The sequence below is a fragment of the Culex pipiens genome, chromosome 3 (genome assembly GCF_016801865.2).
Source record: "Culex pipiens pallens isolate TS chromosome 3, TS_CPP_V2, whole genome shotgun sequence".
NCBI lineage: Eukaryota > Metazoa > Arthropoda > Insecta > Diptera > Culicidae > Culex > Culex pipiens.
In genome coordinates, this window is record NC_068939.1 from 173,751,837 (window position 1) to 173,774,503 (window position 22,667).

The 22,667-nt window shown below is 36.5% G+C and overlaps 1 protein-coding gene across 1 annotated transcript; it reads right to left on the reverse strand.

Annotated features, from left to right (window-relative positions):
- Positions 1 to 5,102: 5,102 nt before the first annotated feature.
- Positions 5,103 to 17,871, reverse strand: LOC120417045 (isoleucine--tRNA ligase, cytoplasmic). Its single transcript, XM_039578993.2, has 3 exons — positions 17,509 to 17,871; positions 10,292 to 12,094; positions 5,103 to 6,988 (listed from the first exon to the last, which is right to left on the reverse strand). Exons 1-3 carry the CDS (start codon positions 17,646 to 17,648, stop codon positions 5,239 to 5,241), a joined length of 3,693 nt encoding a protein of 1,230 aa, XP_039434927.1. The 5' UTR covers positions 17,649 to 17,871; the 3' UTR covers positions 5,103 to 5,238.
- Positions 17,872 to 22,667: the final 4,796 nt, after the last annotated feature.

Here is a 22,667-nt window from a genome sequence, read left to right on the forward strand (position 1 = left end):
TTTCGAAATTTTGATTTTAAAAAAATACAAAAATCAAATACTAACGATTTTTTATATATGGGTGCAAATTTTAAAATTACCCTCTCCGATCCTCCTCAAATTTGGCAGTGCTGTTGATACTATCGAAACATGCAAGAATCCCGAATTTCATCCAAATCGGACCACCCCCTCCATTTTTGTACCTCCCCAAAAAATCGACTTTTTGGCGATTTTTGAGCGAAACCCTTATCTTCAAACGACGATAACTCAGTAACCACATATCTTAGAAGGATGGTCTTAGACTCAATTTTGAAGGAAATTGGACGTAGAATCCATTTCCGAGATCAAAATTTTGAAAAATTTATTTTTTCTACCTGTATTGCGCAATTGAAAACTTTAAACGGCCGTATCTCAAAACACCCCATCTTATTTTTTTTATTTGACCTCACCATCGTGTTCCCCGGCCAATTTTACATAAGAATCACTTATCGACAAAAAGGAATATGTTTCGTTCCAGAGATATCGAATTTTAAAGTTTTGAGTATTTGAGATTACCTACATTAGCTTTATTCGCCGCATATACTAGAAGCACTCAGGAACGCTTTTCAATATTTACTACCTGGTGTTGTGGAAAATGATTATTTTTTTTTATAATTTCACGCAATTTTCAAATAGCTAATATCTTACCTTAATCAATCATTTTTTGTTCAAGGAATATTTATTGGGTTATTTTGTATGTACCGTTTTTTACGAGTTGCTAACCGTTTTAGAGTACCCCCGAGGCCATGACTAGGGCCTTTGTCATGAGCGGTAGCAAAATAGTGCCATTCAGCAAAAACCCCAAAATCTGCTTTATGTTTCAAAAGATGGATCATATTAAATTGATTTTTATATTGTTGCTCCATTTTATCAATGGATGATTTTGGTCAAGGTACATTTGGCAGCCGTATTGTGTTCCAAGAATCCGAAATGATAGAAGAAAAAAAGGTGCAGGTGGTTATGTTACACATGACCAGTATGACAAAGAACTTTGAAAGATGATTGTTGAAATTTCGATTAGAATGTCCGGTCCAAATTTCCCCATGATTCTCTTATAATTAACGTCCTATCGAACTAAGGGGACGGAAATTGCAAGTGGAGCTTAAATAGAAATCGAGGTGAAATCAATTGACTTTCCTTCACCACTCGAAAGTTACCAAGATGCGGGAATGTTTTTGCAAGGCTGTTGCAAGCAATCGGCGACAGTAAAGGAAATTTGAACAGCAGACATTAAAACTGCCCTTTACAGGGCTCTAATTGATTACGAGATAGTTATTCTAAATTTCCAGAACAGATTTTCGCAGTGGCACAAAAAAAATGTGCGTCGCAGTAATCTATTTATTACTTCCTGCCTAATAAGCAATTTATTTTAACTGCTTAACTTCAGATAATGGCCAAATGCAACTTTTTATGTCCAGTATCAAAAATCATAAAGTTTGATACCCATATTGCCCCAACTCTTACGGTTCGGCAAATGTCCCCCCCATCGGAACATCCCCGGGGCCTCCGGCAACTTCGGATTGTGGCCACTACTGCCGAAATGTCAAATTTCATGTCCAGTATCAAAAATCATAAAGTTTGATACCCATATTGCCCTAACTCTTACGGTCCGGCAAATGTCCCCCCTTCGGAACATCCGCGGGGCCTCCGGCCACTCCGGATTGTGGACACTACTGCCGAAATATCAAATTTCATGTCCAGTATCAAAAACCATAAAGTTTGATACCCATATTGCCCTAACTCTTACGGTCCGGCAAATGTCCCCCCATCGGAACATCCGCGGGGCCTCCGGCCACTCTGGATTGTGGCCACTACTGCCGAAATGTCAAATTGCATGTCCAGTATCAAAAATCATAAAGTTTGATACCCATATTGCCCTAACTCTTACGGTCCGGCAAATGTCCCCCCATCGGAACATCCGCGGGGCCTCCGGCCACTCTGGATTGTGGCCACTGCTGCCGAAATGTCAAATTGCATGTCCAGTATCAAAAATCATAAAGTTTGATACCCATATTGCCCTAACTCTTACGGTCCGGCAAATGTCCCCCCATCGGAACATCCGCGGGGCCTCCGGCCACTCTGGATTGTGGCCACTGCTGCCGAAATGTCAAATTGCATGTCCAGTATCAAAAATCATAAAGTTTGATACCCATATTGCCCTAACTCTTACGGTCCGGCAAATGTCCCCCCTTTGGAACATCCGCGGGGCCTCCGGCCACTCCGGATTGTGGACACTACTGCCGAAATGTCAAATTTCATGTCCAGTATCAAAAATCATAAAGTTTGATACCCATATTGCCCTAACTCTTACGGTCCGGCAAATGTCCCCCCATCGGAACATCCGCGGGGCCTCCGGCCACTCTGGATTGTGGCCACTACTGCCGAAATGTCAAATTTCATGTCCAGTATCAAAAACCATAAAGTTTGATACCCATATTGCCCTAACTCTTACGGTCCGGCAAATGTCCCCCCATCGGAACATCCGCGGGGCCTCCGGCCACTCTGGATTGTGGCCACTGCTGCCGAAATGTCAAATTGCATGTCCAGTATCAAAAATCATAAAGTTTGATACCCATATTGCCCTAACTCTTACGGTCCGGCAAATGTCCCCCCATCGGAACATCCGCGGGGCCTCCGGCCACTCCAGTCCAGGTGGTGGCCAGTTCCAATGATCGACTCCCGCGACTGGCATGTCTTAGCTGGTCCTTGCCTCCAAGCCATCTGCTCCCGGACCTCCAGGCCGTCTGCTACCGGGCCACCAGGCCATCTGCTTCTGATGTGTTCTCGTCGACGTCCAGCAATAGAATGAATTTTCGGGACCGACCGAGCCGAGTTTTGTTGGCTCGTCGACGATCCGAAAATTATGAGGTGGAGTGGGGGTGATTTTAGATACATCAATCTCACGTCTCTCGATTGACTGATTGGGAAACGTTCGCTCATCCAACCAGCGTGCACCAAAAAGAGGGGAAATTTGCCGAAAGGGGAATTCGTCACGTAACGTTTTCGCTTCGCGAAAATTTTGGATTGACACCACGTATAGAAACCTTAGGACAAAGTTCTTTGTCAAAAAACATTATTGTTCGGACGGTGTCTAAATCATCGCTAATAAATTTTGGGAACTAGCTGAACTTTGTGATTTGCTTACATTTTTTAGTTTTATACCTTCCAGAAATCCTTTTCCTACTCCTCGTGATCGTTCTTCACGAGAATACAACGTATACGTATACAGTGTTATACAGTTAATTTTGCCCAATTTGCTAATGATTATTTGGGATGAAATCTTATTCCAATAAATTATCAGGTAGCAGTTATTGAACAGCGCTCATGAGTGCTTCTAGCAGATGCGGCGAATGAAGCTAATGTAGGTAGGTAATCTCAAATTCTCAAAACTTTAAAATTCGATATCTCTGGAACGAAACATATTCCTTTCTGTCGATAAGTCGATGTAAAATTGGCCGGGGAACACGATGGTGAGGTCAAATAAAAAAAATAAGATGGGGTGTTTTGAGATACGGCCGTTTAAAGTTTTCAATTGGGCAATACAGGTAGAAAAAATAAATTATTCAAAATTTTGATCTCGGAAATGGATTCTACGTCCAATTTCCTTCAAAATTGAGTCTAAGACCAACCTTCTAAGATATGTGGTTCCTGAGTTATCGTCGTTTGAAGATAGGGGTTTCGCTCAAAAATCGCCAAAAAGTCGTTTTTTTGGGGAGGTACAAAAATGGAGGGGGTGGTCCGATTTGGATGAAATTCGGGATTCTTGCATGTTTCGATAGTATCAACAGCCCTGTAAAATTTGAGCAGGATCGGAGAGGGTAATTTTCAAATGCTGTTCCGCTTCAGCTGGAATGACCCATATGAAAAACGTAAAAATATTTTTATCTTTTTCATTAAATTAAGTTTTTTTGAAAATCAGCCTTCGTCATGCACACAGGACTGGTTTAACGAGTCTTCACCAAAATTTTGAGCCGATTTGTTCAAAGCAGTGTTGAGATACCGTGGCACCCGTTTTTTTTTTAAAATTCTTACTTTATATAGCTAGGTATATGTATCTCAGCAACGATGCAACCAAATGTCTTTAAATTTATTTTGTTAACAGATGAAAATGTATATTTCAATACCCTGAAAACCGATTTAAAAAAAAAAGTTTAAATTTGTGCATTTTTGCCGATTCACATGTATGTAACTCCTTAAGGAAGAATTAATCAAGTTTTTGTAATTATCACCAGATATTTTTAAAAATTTTGATTCATTTTATCATATTTACGTTTAGTTTTACCGGAAACTTTTTTAACCTAAGGGTTGTACATAAACCTAATAGCCCTCAATGACATGGTGTTACAAATTTTTACTGTTTGTGGTTTATGGATGAACCTTAATAAGCATTACAGTGCCATCCCGTTTTTGGCATATTAACCTTTCATTATGTGTGTGGTTTAAGGGAATATTCATAAATCACGTAATGAACGAAATAGATGTTTTTTGTACCTTTAAAAAAATTAATTGATTTATGATAAAATATATTATTTGCACTACAAATAATTATATTTTGAGTAATAATTAATTGATTTATGTTTTAAAAGTATTACGAGACCAAACATATAAAATTAATATGGGAGTTGCAAAATCGGGAATTGTTGCAGAAATGTTTGCCAACTATTAGCAAATATATTTAAAATAAGCATTGATCTGGGACTATTTAGGGAACATTGACAATACCATTAAACAATTTTAGCTGTTTTCTCTTGCTTCTAACAACTTTCAAAAACCACTTTGGCCCAATGTCACCCCTTTGACTGTCGAGTTTCCTTTTGCCTGCATTTTAAAAATAAAATGAAGGAGAAAGAAAAGTAAGCAATCAACTGTGATAAAATGTTGTCAACTGTGGAACTGCCACACATCGCTGAATTGCGCCTGCAGATAGGCTACTGTGGCAGCATCAGAGTTTCTGATGCAGCCCAGGTTTCGATTGCCTATTTGCAATCATTGTAATTTTATTTGAAATTGCAAGACTACAGATAAATTGGGAGTTTTTAAAGATGGATTGAATAGAAATTTCCGGATAAAAATAAAACACGCCATTGTTATTTCTTGCTTCACACAAGGACAGGGACTAAAGCTAGAAATTTTATTTCAACAAAGCACAAAAGTTCACTGTTATGTGTACTGAATCAAATTCATCGCCATGCACAATTAAAAAAACGTAACGCACTTTTTTCACTTCAACTTCAAGTTCTTAATGTCGGGCAGCACGCTCTGCACGACGCGGGCCACGTCCAGCTTCACTCCGACGGGGTTCTCCTCGAGCAGCGTCGTTTTCGCTCCCCGGTACTCGACGTTGCGGAACGCGCTGAGCGGCGCCTTCGGTGGCTTCCACCCTCCGGGAGTTGGCGGCAGGGTCGTTCCACGGGTGATGAACAGGGTTCGCTGGTTGAGGGCGGCGGCGTTTATGGTGGTCAGGGGTTTTCCGTCGTCGGTTAGGATGTTGTAGGTTTGGTCGTTGAGGCCGAACAGGGTGTGGATTTCCTGGTGCAGACGTTCGAGGGTGAGCTGTTGGTTTGAGGGGGAGGTGAGGAGGATGGTGGCGGAGCGGGAGGGGGTTTGCTGGTAGCGCGGGGTGATTTTGTCGTCTAGGACGAGGTTGATCCAGGGGGAGGCGGGGATGGGGCGGTCTTCGGGGGTGCAGATTACGAGGTTCAGTTGGATGCCTTTGAGCTCTTGGGATTCTTCGATGAGGACGCGCTTGGCGGCCGCTTCGGGGCTGTACGGTAAGAAGGGGGACTTGACGGTGTTGACGATGAACTCCTGGTGGCTTTCGGCGACGCTCTTGATCTCACCGGGCTTGCTGACGGTGTAGTAGATGAGAACGGGGTCGGTTGGGATGAGTTTGGCCTTCTTTTTGAGCTTTTGGATGCGGTTGATGATTTCGCGGGCGACGCCCTCCTTCATGAGTTCCTCGTTGGGGGTCATGTCGAGCAGGACGAGCACGTCGTTGTCGCTGTGCGCTTCGTAGTTTTGGCCGCCGGCCTGTTGCTCGTCAAACTGGTAGATGAGGCGAAGTTCGTTCAGCTCGATGCGATGGCCGAGCACGGTGAAGAAGCCCGCCTTGAGCTGTTCGGCGATTTGGGCGTCGGTGAGGGCTTTTACCGCTTGGATGACCTGCTTGAAGTCGTTCTTGAGGCGCATTCCGAGGACTTTGTGGTCCGGTTCGGCCCGCAGCTTGACGCCGTACTTTTGCTTGTCCGAGCTGAGTGTGATGCTGCGCACGTTCAGCTCGCCGAGGATAAAGTTCTCGAGGGACTTGATGTCGTCGAGGTATTCCTTGCTCTGGTGGATGACGATGACCTCCGTCAACGGGTACTTGATGGGGACGGTTCTACGATCGCGCATGACGCGGCCCAACTCGACGACGGCCTGCATCCGAGAAACGGCACGCTCGATCGGCAGATTGATGTACTTCCTATTTGAAGTAGGCATCATCTGGAAGTGCACACTTCCCTCGATCTTCTCCACGTTCAACAGACGCAACCGCTGGAACATAAACTCCGTCAAGTACGGCGTAAACGGCGCCATCATCTGCACCATCGCCATCAGCACGTCGTACAGCGTGTCCAGCGCGTGGTAGCAATCCTCCACGCCAAACTCGCCCTTGATGCGCTTCCGGTTCATGCGCACGTACCAGTTGGTCAGCTGATCGATGAACTTGGTCAACCGCGGCACCACCGTGTACAAATGGTACGCCTTCATCTCCTTCGCCACAAACTCCAGCAGCGACTCCTTGAACGACGTTATCCACACGTCCATCACGTTCGTCGAGCGCTTGCTGGCGTGACGAGCCGCGTCGTACCGATAAACAACCTTGTCCTCCTTCTCGAACCGATCAATGTTCTGCAGCAGGAAGCGGAACGCGTTGAACCACGGCAGAAACACGTCCTTGATGATGTCCTTGACGCCGTCCTCCTTGAAGCTGAAACAGAACGAGACATCATTATTAGCAACGACTTCTAAGTGCATCTCCAGCGCTGGTGGCAAACATCGAAGCAATAAACTATTGTGTTTCATATGTTTATAGAACCTAATCAAAAAAATTCTGGATTTGCTCTCAGTTCTTCGAGATTTCACTTTGCTACCCGGAATTCAGCCTGTTTGCTACCGCATTAAATAGGGGGATGGCGTCGCTATTTTTAGACCACGTTTTCCAATTTTTCTCATCGAAACCGACTACTTTATCGACTTCATTTTGCTGGGCGAGATAGGACGCCGTCTATTTTTAGACGATGACTCAGCACTTTTCCACTCTGGCACGAAAAATCGAATCAAGCACGGAAAAAAAATCTAAATAAAAAAAATTGAAATTAAAATTTAAAAAAATAAAATTTTAAAAAAATAAAATTAAAAAAAATTTAAAAAAATATATTTTTTTTATTTTAAAAATCCATAAGATTTAAAAATTAAAAAAATAAATTAAATAACACATTTTCAAAACAATTAAAATGATTAAAAAAAATTAAAAACTAAAATAATCACAAAATTTAAAAAAAATAACAAAATTACAATAATAACAACATTTCAAAAAAAATTAAAAAGAATAAGAAATTAAGAAATCTAGATAAATTATCAAAAGGTCCTATATGCATTGGAAACTTATGACTCATAGGTTGTTTTGAGAATTTACTCTAAAATTATAAAAAAATAAAAAAAAACTTTAAAAAAATTAAATAATTACATTTTTTTATAGGACCTAGACTGCCCATGTTCGCATAAATGTCCCATATGCAAAAACAACAAGCTGAGAAAAACGCATTTGAAGTTTGTCCCACACATAAGGCTACGTGTTAAGTTTTCACGAAAAAACTGGATTTTCTCTTGATTTCTAGAACAAAGTACTGGATGTTATAGGCTCTTTTGAAAGAGCACACAATTTCGAACCAAACTGCATCAATAACTCAAAAAAATATGGGACATATATGCGATCAGGGGCAGTAGAAGTCTATAAATCGATAAATTAAATAAAAAACAAAAAAAAAATAGATTTTTAAAAATAAAAACAATAAATCCAAAATAAAAAAAGACAGCATTAAAAATAAATTTTCATCAAATTTAAACAGATTGAAAATCTATCATTTTAAAATCTAAGAGTTTCAGAAGTTTGATTTTTTTTTATTTTGAAGTTTCATATTTGTGAATTTTTTGATTTTTTTAATTTTTGGATTTCTAAAATTTAAATCTTTAAATTTTTTAAATTTTCGATTTTATGAATTTTTGACATTTCCAATTACTGAATTTTTGAATTTTTATTTTAAATTTTTAAATTTCTGATTTTTTTATTTTTAAATCTTTAGATTTTGGAATTTTTGGATTTCTGAATTTTTGAATTTCTGAATTTCTAAATTTTTGATTTGTTGACATTTTGAACTGCTGAATTTTTGAATTTTCATTTCAAATTTTTAAATTTTAGAATTTCTGAATTTTATTTTTTTTAATTTTTTGAATTTTTAAAATTTTAGAATTTTTCAATTTATGAATTTTTAAATTTTTTATTTTTGAATTTTTTACATTTTGAATTACAAATTTTTTGAATTTTTATTTTAAATTTGAAAATTTCTGAATTTTTGTCATTTTGAATTATTAAATTTTAGATTTTTTGAATTTTCATAATTTTTTTTTAAATTTTTATTAAAAAATTTAAAATTTCTGAATTTTATTTTTTTTAATTTCTTGGTTTTTAAATTTTAGGATTTCTGAATTTTTAATTTTTGAATTCATGAATTTCTGAATTTTTTAATTTTTAATTTAAGATTTTTGATTTTAGACATTTTGAATAACTGAATTTTTGACAAGCCTTAATTTCAACATTTCAATGGAAAAAGTTTTTCAAATGCATTATACACCTGCCCAAATGTTTTGCAATTATTAGTTTCCAAAATATCTATATATGTACTAACGAAATTTTCTTTTTGTCCGAAAAAAATTTTTTCGCGGTACTGTACATCGGAATTTCACAAAAATTCAAAATATTTTCATTTGATCCCAAACATGCTTAATATGATTTTAAACCCAGGAAAATGCATTTTAAATTGTTTTCAGTCGATTACACCTATATTTTTATTTAAATTTTGAAGTTTTTGGAAAAAAAATATTTTTTTGCCCCCTGATTTTTCGGGCCGATTTTAAAGGGGGGTGGAGGGGGGAGGGGGGCGACATAAACTTTAAAAAATATTTGCAACGGCCTTACTGAATTTTAAAATTTCTAAGTTTTTAAATTTTTTAAATTTTTCAATTTCTGAATTTTTAATTTTTGAATTTCTGGATTTTTCTATTTCTTAATTTTTGATTTTTTAACATTTTGAATTACTGAATTTTTGAATTTTCATTTTAAATTATAATTTTTTTGAATTTCTGAACTTTTAAATTTTAAATTTTTTGAATTTTTTTTAATTTTTTTTTAATTTATGATTTTTTTTAAGTTTAGTTTTTTTGAATTTTTTACATTTTGAATTACTAAATTTTTGAATTTCCATTAAAACTTTTAAAAATTTTATTAATTTTTTTTTTCAATTTTTTTTTTTGGATTTTTGGATTTCTGAATTTTTGAATTTATGAATTTCTGAATTTTTGAATTTTTTCAAATTCAAATTCGGTTTTATTGGTGAATAATCAGATACAATAAGTTCTTTTCAGGTACAAAACAGAGTTTTGGAGTTCCTTTCAGCTGTGTGCTACATCATAATCCATTTTGGAACAGTTATTGCTTGTAAATAAAGGTGTTGCCAAGAGTAAGAAAAATTAAGAAAAAAAACTTACTAAACAATTTTTGAATTTTTAAATTTTAGATTTTTAAATTTTTGAATTCCTATTTGAAATTTAAATTTTTTTGAATTTTTAATTTTTTTGAATTTTGTTCACTAACCAGAGCAGACATCCAAAAATCTCCGAAACACGCATTCAAAACTTTGCTCCCGGCTTGACGGTACTTGTCGGGTATCAGAAAATGCTTTGCTACGCGCGGTGTGAGACTCGATGGGCAAACTCGGGAGCAAATTTGGTAGGAATCAAATCAGGTAGCACATTGTTGAACTCCGGCCTTTTTCGAAAAATGAAATTCTTTTGAATTTTCAATAGGATTAAAAAGTTTTATAAACTTTTAGCATTTCTAGGCATGAATCGACGCATAATTATTGATTTTGCTCTCGGTATTCATAAGCCGAGTGCAATTTTGCACCCCGGCGCTGCAGATGCCCTAAAGAAACGCTCAAGATATCCAACTCACCGCAAATTCTCCGCGCGCACAACCGGCGAATTGATGAGGTACAGCCGCAGCGCGTCCGCCCCGTACTTGTGCACCACCTCCATCGGGTCCGGGTAGTTTTTCTTGCGCTTGCTCATCTTCTGCCCGTCGGCGGCCAGCACCAGTCCGGTGCAGTTCAGGTTCTTGAACGGGGGCTTGTTGAACAGGGCCGTCGAGATGACGAGCAGCGTGTAGAACCAACCGCGCGTCTGATCGATGCCCTCGGCGATAAAGTCCGCCGGGAAGTTGTTGGTCAGGAAGTCGGCGGCGTTCTCGAACGGGTAGTGATTCTGGGCGAACGGCATCGAGCCGGACTCGAACCAGCAGTCAAACACCTCGGAAATGCGCTTCAACGGGGGATTTCCCGGCACGGCCGACGGAATTTCGATGTGGTCGATGCTTTCGCGGTGCAGGTCTTCCACCTTGACGCCGGACAGCCGCTCGAGCTCCTCGATGCTGCCGATGCAGACCAGCTCCTGGCCGTCGGCGGACATCCACAGCGGAATCGGAGTTCCCCAGTACCGGTTACGGCTGATGGCCCAATCGCGGGCGTCGCGAAGCCAATTTCCGAACCGCTTCTCCTTGACGTACTCCGGAACCCAGTACGTCTGCGAACTGCACGCCAGCAGCTGCTTGGTCATGTGCTCGACCCGCACGAACCACGACGGAACGGCACGGTAAATCAACGGCGTATCCGACCGCCAGCAGAACGGATAGTTGTGCTTCACCTGGCTCACCAGCACCAGCCGACCCTTCTCCTTCAACATCTTGATGATGTTCTTGTCGGCATCCTTGACGTACTGGCCCTGGAAATCGCTCACCGGATCGACAAACTTGCCGCTCGGATCAACCGGGCAAACAATCTCCTGATCCCGCGTAATAACGCCATTCGCCAAACAAACGCGGTAATCGTCCTCTCCAAAGTACGGCGCCTGGTGAACCACTCCCGTACCGGAATCCTCCGTAACGTACCCATCAACCAACACCCGGAACGCGACCTGCTCATACTTGCGGAAGTAATCAAACAGCGGCTCATACTTAACCCCAGCCAACTTGCTTCCCGCAAACCGCTCCAAAATCTCGTAATTCTCCGGCCCCTTCAGCATCGACTCAATGCGGCACTCCATCATCACGTACACCTTCCCCGTCTTCAGCTCCTTCACCTTGGCGTACCCAAGATCCGGATGCACGCAGCACGCCATATTCGACGGCAGCGTCCACGGCGTCGTCGTCCACCCAACCAACGCCGCCCCGTCCTTATCCCCCACAATCGGAAACGAAACAAAAACCGCCGGATCCGTCACCTCCTTATAGTTCTGCCCCGATTCAAAGTTACTCAGCGCCGTCGTACACGCCGTCGAGTACGGCATCACCTTTACCCCCTGATAAACCAACCCCTTCACGTACAGCTGCTTAAACACCCACCAGATCGACTCCATGTACCACGGATACAGCGTCTTGTAGTCGTTCTTAAAGTCGATCCACCGTCCCATCCGCCCAATGATCTCCTCCCACTCGTTCGCGTACCGCATCACAATCTTCCGGCACTCCCCATTGTACGCCTTGATGCCCATCCGGGCGACGTCCTCCGGCCCGCGGATGTTCAGCGTCTTGTCGATCTCGTACTCGACCGGCAGCCCGTGGCAGTCCCAGCCGAAGCGGCGCTCCACGTGGTAACCCTGCTGGTGGGCGTACCGCGTCACAATGTCCTTGACCGTCCCGGCCAGGATGTGGCCGTAGTGGGGCAGCCCGGTCGCGAACGGCGGACCATCGTAGAAGGTGTACCTGGGAGGGGAAGAAGGGAGAGTTTCACACGTTAATCAAGTGATTATTTGTTACGTTCTCTCGATTGCGAGATTCGTACTTGAAACTAACTGTCCGAAGGCTTGATTGTTGAGGCAATTGCAAACCTCTTTTTAACACCTTCGCTTCCATCCACCCCGGGGTTCGAACTGACGACCTTTGGGTTGTGAGTCGACCTAACCTCTAAGATTAGACCGGGGCCAACATTTACTTCCCCGTCCGACGGAAGGCGTGATCAAACAAAGCTCGTCGCGAACAATGCCACCGGGACCGTCTGAGATCGAACCCAGCCCGACTGGGTAAGAGGCAACCACGTTTAGCCCCTACACCACCGTTTCTGGTGGTGTTAATGTTTTTAGTGGATTTTTTTTAAGTTTTTTGCTTTTTTAGTATTTCAGTTTAATTTTTTAAGTTTTTTAAAAGTTTTTTAGTTTTTTTTTTTATTTTTCAAGTTTAAAATCTTGAAAAAAAATTAATTTTTCAAGTTTTTTAAGTTTTTCAAGTTTTTCAAGTTTTTCAAGCAATTCAAGTTTTTCAAGTTTTTCAAGTTTTTCAAGTTTTTCAAGTTTTTCAAGTTTTTCAAATTTTTCAAGTTTTTCAAGTTTTTCAAGTTTTTCAAGTTTTTCAAATTTTTCAAGTTTTTCAAGTTTTTCATGTTTTTCAAGTTTTTCAAGTCTATGAAGTTTTTTAAGTTTTTTTATGTTTTAAAAGCTTTTCAAGTTTATCATTTTTTTCAAATTTTTCAAGGTTATCAAGTTTTTCAAGTTTTTCAAGCATTTCAAGTTTTTCAAGTTTTTCAAGTTTTTCAAGTTTTTCAAGTTTTATAAGTTTTTCAAGTTTTTCAAGTTTTCCAAGTTTTTCAAGTTTTTCAAGTTTTGCAAGTTTTTCAAGTTTTTCAAGTTTTTCAAGTTTTTTAAGTTTTTCAAGTTTTTCAAGTTCTTCAAGCTTTTTAAATTTTTCATGTTTTTCAAGTTTTTCAAGTTTTTCAAGTTTTGCAAGTTTTTCAAGTTTTTCAAGTTTTTCAAGTTTTTCAAGCTTTTCAAGTTTTTCAAGTTTTTCAAGTTTTTCAAGTTTTTCAAGTTTTTCAAGTTTTTCAAGTTTTTCAAGTTTTTCAAGTTTTTCAAGTTTTTCGAGTTTTTCAAGTTTTTCAAGTTCTTCAAGTTTTTCAAGTTTTTCAAGTTTTTCAAGTTTTTCAAGTTTTTCAAGTTTTTTCAAGTTTTCAAGATTTCAAATTTTTCAAGATTATCAAGTTTTTCAAGGTCTTTAAGGTTTTTCAAGTTTTTCAAGTTTTTCAAGTTTTTCAAGTTATTCAAGTTTTTCAAGTTTTTCAAGTTTTTCAAGTTTTTCAAGTTTTTCAAGTTTTTCAAGTTTTTCAAGTTTTTCAAGTTTTTTCAAGTTTTCAAGATTTCAAATTTTTCAAGATTATCAAGTTTTTCAAGGTCTTTAAAGTTTTTCAAGTTTTTCAAGTTTTTCAAGTTTTTCAAGTTTTTCAAGTTTTTCAAGTTTTTCAAGTTTTTCAAGTTTTTCAAGTTTTTCAAGTTTTTCAAGTTTTTCAAGTTTTTCAAGTTTTCATTTTTTTTCAAGTTTTTCAAGTTTTTCAAGTTTTTCAAGTTTTTCGAGTTTTTCAAGTTTTTCAAGTTTTTCAAGTTTTTCAAGTTTTTCAAGTTTTTCAAGTTTTTCAAGTTTTTCGAGTTTTTCAAGTTTTTCAAGTTTTTCAAGTTTTTCAAGTTTTTCAAGTTTTTCAAGTTTTTCAAGTTTTTCAAGTTTTTCAAGTTTTTCAAGTTTTTCAAGTTTTTCAAGTTTTTCAAGTTTTTCAAGTTTTTCAAGTTTTTCAAGTTTTTCAAGTTTTTCAAGTTTTTCAAATTTTTCAAGTTTTTCAAGTTTTTCAAGTTTTTCAAATTTTTCAAGTTTTTCAAGTTTTTCATGTTTTTCAAGTTTTTCAAGTCTATGAAGTTTTTTAAGTTTTTTTATGTTTTAAAAGCTTTTCAAGTTTATCATTTTTTTCAAATTTTTCAAGGTTATCAAGTTTTTCAAGTTTTTCAAGCATTTCAAGTTTTTCAAGTTTTTCAAGTTTTTCAAGTTTTTCAAGTTTTATAAGTTTTTCAAGTTTTTCAAGTTTTTCAAGTTTTTCAAGTTTTGCAAGTTTTTCAAGTTTTTCAAGTTTTTCAAGTTTTTTAAGTTTTTCAAGTTTTTCAAGTTTTTTAAGTTTTTCAAGTTTTTCAAGTTCTTCAAGCTTTTTAAATTTTTCATGTTTTTCAAGTTTTTCAAGTTTTTCAAGTTTTGCAAGTTTTTCAAGTTTTTCAAGTTTTTCAAGTTTTTCAAGCTTTTCAAGTTTTTCAAGTTTTTCAAGTTTTTCAAGTTTTTCAAGTTTTTCAAGTTTTTCAAGTTTTTCAAGTTTTTCAAGTTTTTCAAGTTTTTCAAGTTTTTCAAGTTTTTCGAGTTTTTCAAGTTTTTCAAGTTCTTCAAGTTTTTCAAGTTTTTCAAGTTTTTCAAGTTTTTCAAGTTTTTCAAGTTTTTCAAGTTTTTTCAAGTTTTCAAGATTTCAAATTTTTCAAGATTATCAAGTTTTTCAAGGTCTTTAAGGTTTTTCAAGTTTTTCAAGTTTTTCAAGTTATTCAAGTTTTTCAAGTTTTTCAAGTTTTTCAAGTTTTTCAAGTTTTTCAAGTTTTTCAAGTTTTTCAAGTTTTTCAAGTTTTTCAAGTTTTTTCAAGTTTTCAAGATTTCAAATTTTTCAAGATTATCAAGTTTTTCAAGGTCTTTAAAGTTTTTCAAGTTTTTCAAGTTTTTCAAGTTTTTCAAGTTTTTCAAGTTTTTCAAGTTTTTCAAGTTTTTCAAGTTTTTCAAGTTTTTCAAGTTTTTCAAGTTTTTCAAGTTTTTCAAGTTTTTCAAGTTTTTCAAGTTTTCATTTTTTTTCAAGTTTTTCAAGTTTTTCAAGTTTTTCAAGTTTTTCAAGTTTTTCGAGTTTTTCAAGTTTTTCAAGTTTTTCAAGTTTTTCAAGTTTTTCAAGTTTTTCAAGTTTTTCAAGTTTTTCAAGTTTTTCAAGTTTTTCGAGTTTTTCAAGTTTTTCAAGTTTTTCAAGTTTTTCAAGTTTTTCAAGTTTTTCAAGTTTTTCAAGTTTTTCAAGTTTTTCAAGTTTTTCAAGTTTTTCAAGTTTTTCAAGTTTTTCAAGTTTTTCAAGTTTTTCAAGTTTTTCAAGTTTTTCAAGTTTTTCAAGTTTTTCAAGTTTTTCAAGTTTTTCAAGTTTTTCAAGTTTCTCAAGTTTTTCAAATTTTTCAAGTTTTTCAAGTTTTTTAAGTTTTTCAAGTTTTTCAAGTTTTTCAAGTTTTTCAAGTTTTTCAAGTTTTTCAAGTTTTTCATGTTTTATATGTTTTTTTAGTTATTTTTTTTATTTTTTTCAGTTTAGGCCGTTGCAAATATTTTTCAAAGTTTATGTCGCCCCCCCTTCAAAATCGGTTCGAAAAATCAGGGGGCAAAAAAATATTTTTTCAAAAAACTTCAAAATTTTAAAGGAAATAGAAGTCTAACCAACTGAAAACAATTAGAAATGCATTTTCCTGCGTTTAAAATCATATTTAGCATGTCTGGGATCGATCAAAAATATTTTCAATTTTTGTGGAATTCCAATGTACAGCACCGAAAAAAAAATCGGCGAAAAAAAATCTCTTCAATACTTGGATATTTTGAAAACTAATGATTGCAAAACAACTGGGCAGGTGTAAAATGCACTTTAAAACACTTTTTTCATTCAAATGTTGAGACCATGGCTTGTTATTTCAATTTTTATATTTTTTTTATTTTTTTGCCCCCCCTCCCCCCTCGACCCCGACCAGAGTCGAGGGACATAAACTTCAAAAAATATTTGCAACGGCCTTATTTTAAAAAAAAAATCAGTTTTTTTTCATTTTTTATGTATTTACAGTAAGTTTTTTTTAGTTTTCAAGTTTTTATGTTATTTTTTTAATATTTTATGCTTTCTAGTTTTTAATTTTTTTCAGTTTTTTTTATATTTTTTTTTTGTTTTTTAAGTAAGTTTTTTTTTACAGTTTTTATGTTATTTTTTTAATATTTTATGCTTTCTAGTTTAGTAGTTTAGATTTTTTTAATTTTATGTTTTGAGTTTGAAAATCCCAAATAGTAGTAGAGGAACAGCATCTAATTCCTGCGTGCCTCTAATGTTGCCATCAGAACTTAGGCATTTTAAACTGAAATCGAGTAATAAATAGCTCAATATGATTTGAGCAAGCAAGATTCTATCGAAAGTTTTGAAAAATTATTTGCTTAGTATTTTTTCAATTTTTTAGTTTTTAGATTTATAGATTTTCAGTTTGAATTTTATTTTATTTTTATTTTTAAGTTTTGATTCAGAAATCAAAAAAATTTCGCTACGTAAATTTTATGAAGTTTTTTTTTATTCTTTCAGTTTCAGCTTTTATTTGTTTTTTAGTTTTTTAGATTATTAGTTTTTTATGGTTTTTTTAAGGTTTTCAGTTTTAAGTTTGTTTTGTCTGTTGTCAGATTGTTCGACGCTTAAATTTGGGAAGTTTTTATTTTAAATTTTTAGTTTTGAAGTATAAAAGTAATTTAGTTTTTTAGCTGGCTGGATAATAAAAGTTTTTATTTTTTAAGTTTTTAAGTTATTTAAAATTTTATTTTTTAGTATTTCAGTATAAAAAGATTGTTAAAAAATAATACAAAGTTTACGAATTTCGAGTTTTTATGTTTTGAATAGTCCTGATCTATTCGAATCACAAATGAAGCACATTTCAAAGGGGCGGTACGACATTGCACTTACGATTATTCTCATTTAAACGCGCGTATGAGCAATGTCGTACCGCCACTTTCAAATGTTGCTCCAGAACTAGTTAAAATTTGGCTCTTTCTAAATCTACGCTAAGGTTTACCGAGTTGGATAGATACGACAAGTGCTGAAAAAAACAAGTTTTGCAACGAGTTGCTTACAACATTTTTGACAATTCCGAAAAACGCTTTTTGAATGAAATTTTATGTCATTGTGTTAAGTAAATTCACCGTTCAAAACAAAAAAAAAAATATTGAAAAATGTTACTTTTCGATACTAGTCCTGGCTTTTCAGCACCCATTGGTTGTGTGTTTGACCTAAAACATTAAAAATTTTAAGCCAAATGCAGTTTTTTATGCCTTGTTTTATTTAACTATTTATTTTTCAATACAATTTGTTGCAATTAAGAGCAAATGATTCAATTTGCTGTGAACTAAAACAAAGGAAATAATCAAAATAATAGATATCTAGGAACAATACTTCAACTTTTAACAAAAGAATCGATCCTGAAACTAGTAGCCATTCTGAATCCGGATGAAATAACTCGAAACTCATCCGCCCCAAAATGTTGTCCCTCAAAAAACAATCCAAAACTCACCTCGGCTTCCCCTTGGACTGCTTCAGGCACGCCTCGAACACCTTCTCGTCCTTCCAGTACTTGAGGACCTTTTCCTCTTCCGCCGGAAAGTTGATGGTCTCCGGCAGCCGGTGCAAATCCTCCGCCGTAATGTTTTCCATCGTCGCACTCACTCACCCACTGAACTGCGCCAAACTAAACTCACGAATTCCACTTCCAGCTGGTTAACGGGACGGGCCGCAAACTGATTCACCGGCAGCAAACACTCGACGCGTAATATTTACCGGGTAAATTCCAGATTACGATGGCTGGCCAAATCCACCATGCACATTTCATCAGCAAAACGAATGCACGAAGAGAACCGCAAAAAGTGACAGTTCTCGAGCCGTCTTTGCGCAAAGTGCCAGCGTTTACATTCCTGCCAGCCATGTGTTCGTTTTGGCCAGTGTTGGCAGATTTGCAGAAAAATAAACTATGCGTCGTATGCGTCAACATCATTCATAGTATGTAAACATTCACTGACACATCGGCCCATTTGCATTGTTTTGCTTAGTATGATTTGGCCTGAAGTTGAAATAGCATTTTAAATTCATGAAAGTATTTCATTCAGCTCAAGGAAAACAAGATTCATGTTTTTCTTCTTCTGCACGAAATGCAACAGCAAATAAATTAGCAGCCCTGCTTGGAGCCGGCAAACGAGCAAAAAGAGTGTGCGTGAAAGACGGGCGAAATTGACACGAACACAACTACACTGCAGCAGGGGAACCGTGTAAAAGGGAAGTGTCGTTTTTCAAAATGACGTATGAAAGTATTGTAAACGAGAATGCGAATAAAAGTTCCAAGTCTTTTTCATGAACGAATGGGAAATAATGAAAGGAACGAAAAATTAACCATTATTTGTCAATTCGACGCTAACCCTTCAAATAGCGCCATGTACATGATAGCCTTTGCGTGAGACATAGCCCAGAATATAACGCTATTTGAAACGATAGCGGTAAATTGTCAATGAACTTCATGTAATGAATGAGTGCGTGCGATTTCATTGCTTACAAGCACAAAAATAAGGCATATTTGAATCAAAAATTGTTAAATTGTTAAATTTGATGAATTTAAAAATAAGATTTATGTTGAATCGACCTAACTTCAAAGTATGTTTTTCTTACATGCAAACAAATCAAGCATGTTAGAATAAAAAAATATTACGAAAGAAAATTTTCGTCAATACTTAGATATTTAGGAAACTAATGATTGCAAAACAACTGGACAGGTGTATAATGAATTTCAAAACTCTTTTTCATTCAAATGTGAAAACCATGGCTCGTAAATTCAATTTTTAAACTTTTTTATTTTTTTTGGCCCTGCCCCTCGACTTTGGTCTGGTTTTTGCTTTTTGGTTGTTTTTAAATATCACTGACTCAATGCGGTTTAAAAAAAAACCCAAAAAGCAAAAAACTGGAAATTTGGTTTATTGGACCATTTCAAAAAAAAAAAAACTCCAGAAATGTGATCAGAAAAGGTTTTTCTTTGTCGTTGTACATAAATATTGAAATAGAGCTTTAGGACCATATTCTCTACAAAATCGGCCGAATTCGACCATTTTTTTTTATTTAGCTCACATTTTGTGGGGGCCATCCCTATGACCAAAGATGCTATTTTGTGTCATTGGTTCACCCACGCAAGTCGCCATACAATTTAGGCAGCTGCTCATACAAAAATGGCACGTAAATGTTCGAAAATCTGTAACTATTGAAGGAATTTTCTGATCAATTTAGTGTCTTCGGCGAAGTTGTAGGTATTGATGAGGACTATGCAGAAAAAAGCTAAACGGAGAAAAATGCTGATTTTTAAATACAGACCGATAAAGACTAAATTTCACAAAATCCGTTTTTTTTTTCGAGATTTTTTTTATATGTTTTAGGGGACAACAAAAACCCGCAACTTTTGAGTCATTGAAAAGTATGGTATAAATGTTGACGCCGAGTTATGATTTTTTCAAAAAATAGTGGTTTTTGGGAAAAAATCTAAATTTTATGCAAAACCAAATTTGACTCAATTTTTTTCATGTAAAATTGAATTTGCAATCGAAAAGTATTTTACAGATTTTTGATATCGTGCCTTGTTTTTAAGATAAAGCCACCGAATGATTAATTTCAGCGAAATATTTGCAGTTTGTCGATTTTTTAAAATAGTGACCAGGAGTGACCATTTCTGAAAATGTTTTTTTTTAAGTTCAGATTTTTTTTTATAAAATTGTCTAAAAGACCTTGGAGATTGGACCTCTGGTTGCTGAGATACAGCGGCTAAAAAAAACAAAAATATCTTAGCAAGTATTGACTCTTGCACTGTAACTTGGATTTGGCCCGCACTTTTCTCTCGCACTTTTGACAACAAGAGTTTGAAAAACTAGGCAACCAGTTGTTGTTTATTCACATTTCCAGTCGCATTTTCCACCAAACTGGACTTCCACACTTCAAAATTGCGATTGACAGCTGAAAAACAAACGAGTAACCTCGGCTCGCTTTGATCATTTTCAAGGTAATTTAAAAATTTCCAGGCCGGTTTCACAAATCGCAATACACTCAACCCCCGGTGGTTGGTCACTTTTTCGTTTGACACTTTTTTGTACCCCGTTGGTTGGTCAAAGTCAAACTAAAACGTGACAAACTGTCACTTTTTACACGGCGCTAACGCACACTATCAAAACAAACGTTTGAAAGTGTGTGTGAACTTCGCGTAAAAGGGGTGTCAAACTAAAAAGTGACCCCGTTCGTTTGACAACAGTTGGTGTCAAACCATCGGGGTTTGAGTGTAATGGTTCAATTTTCAATGTAGAAAAATTAAACATTAGGAAAATTTTATGATATTTTCGAAAAAAATATGTCGAACTTACATTTCAAATGGGCGTAATATTGAATGTATTGGGATTTTTTTGCAAAATTAAGCTAATTTTCCTCCTTTTTTATGTTTGTTTCCTCTTGGTTAAAATAACCAGAACATTATCAATGGAGATGGGGGCTTGTAATGAAGTTGTTAAATTTATGACAATGTTGGGCGGATATTTATCTCACCCATATTTGCGCCTGAATGTATGTCGTGTCTCGCTGGTGTTGCGATGAACGGAAAAAAGATGTGCTCTTATTTATTTGAATATTTTCAGCACGCCTTCAAACTTTACCGACGGGAACATGTTGACTGACTGGATATTATTTGTGCACTTTTTCGAGTAACGACGAACTGTTTGCGATGTGAGATTAAATACAAGCAAAAATAAATCTGAACAATGATGAATGATTCTCACGGTTGATAAGCGACTTTTGAACGAAGTTTGTTATCACTCAATGAGAAATCTTTAATAATGATGGTAAATTTTCTCAATTTTGTTGCTTTCGACTTCGTAAAATATATTGCAAAATTTCTTAATGTTTTTTTTTATTGATTGATTTTCTTTTTTTAAATACTGACACTTGAAAAATCCTCACAATCACGCAACAACCATCAACCACCTGGCTGATGATGAAGTGAAACTTCCGACTAATTAGAAACTTTCCCCACCCAAGGCGGCACAGTTTGCACTGTTTGCCCAAAAATTCTAATCAATTCATTGTTTGCCAGAGTCTGAAACACACTTCATCCGAACTCAAGAGCGGGCGAGCCGGCCTACCACACCGCCGATGTTTATTTAGCATAATTTTAATAGTTAAAATAAACAAGACAAAAGTTTCGTCCTTCATCCTTTCTTGCAACTCTTTTGTGTGGTGCCAGTAGGATTACAAATCTCGGGGTTCCATTTCACACGGAGTCGCTTCCTGTTGGAATTTCGAATGTTGTGGAGGTTGTGGTGTAGTATCCTAGTTTTGTTTTGGTACTGAAAGTTTTGTTAAAATAAAAAAAAAAGTTTCTAAATGAGTAAACATTCAAATTTGTAAAACATAATTTGTGTATAGTTTTATATTGAATTACTTAAAAAAAAAAAACAAAATGAAGCCAGTTACCCAACAAATAAGTCTATCTATAAGTAATGCATTTTAAATGGGGTTGCACCGGAATATTCATTGTATTTTTGGTTGTTGTTTAATTAAGTTTTTCAGTTGAATCTGAACTGTAGCAAAGTCTCACTTTCCTTCCCCCTTTTCAAGCCATTGTTTAATTGTGAAAAACTCACTCCACAGACAAACAGACGGAATAAAATAAAAAAAAAATTAGTCATCGTTTCACAAGAGCCATCTAGTTGTGAACGCGCACATCTGTGGTGAATTCAAGATTGCCGTGGTGAGTTTCTGACCCTTTTTCCCGTTAAATTGAAGGTTGATGAAGTTGGATATAGATTCACGTCTGTGCGCCTTTGTCCTCTCCCAATTTCCCAACCTTTTTCCCAAGGACTTGCTTTATTCGAGGACTGTGTCAAAAGCCATATTCATAATGGGCACCCAAACTACAAAATAAACATGCTGCGAAGAAAAACCAACCTTTGGATTCGTGTTTTTACACCGCATTTCCCGGTGTTTCTTCCGGAAAAAAGGGACGGGAAATTTCTGGAATTTGCGCCCTTTTGCTCAAAACTGGGGATGGGAGGGTTGAAGCGCAGATTATGAATAAATTATCACCTCAAGATTTACGGCAGCCAAGTGACGGTGTTGGCGGCGCAGTGCCGTTTATTTTAGTAAAGTTTTGTTGTTTTTTTTTTTCACGCTAGAAGCAGTTTGTAAGAAAAGTTACATGTCTTTAGTTGCACAAGGGCTTAAATTTTGAAAAACCGTGTATTTTTCAAGAGTGCCATTTCTGAATGAAAAACACTTTTTTAGTAGAATAAAACATCACAAAAATGACAAAAGTTAAACGACATCGCCAAAATACCACCGCAAAAAAACAACGACTGCCACGTCAATCAATGTTCATCAACCCCGGGGCGCGCGGAGAAGGTGGTTTCATCCAGAGCGCCCAGATTTGGGATTTCCCATCAATCCATGTTCCTCCCACCTAATCTGAAGGTTATAACGCGAAAGCAGACGAAGAACGGTGACGAAAAATTTTGGGCCATTTCGGTGGGAGTTTTGGGGCGTTATTTATGGAAAAATAAAAGCATTTTCACTAATGAAAATATCGATGGGTTTTATATGGGTGAAAAAGCGTACAGATTGATGGGGTCGATTTTTTGCTGAGTATTTTAATGTTTTGTCGTC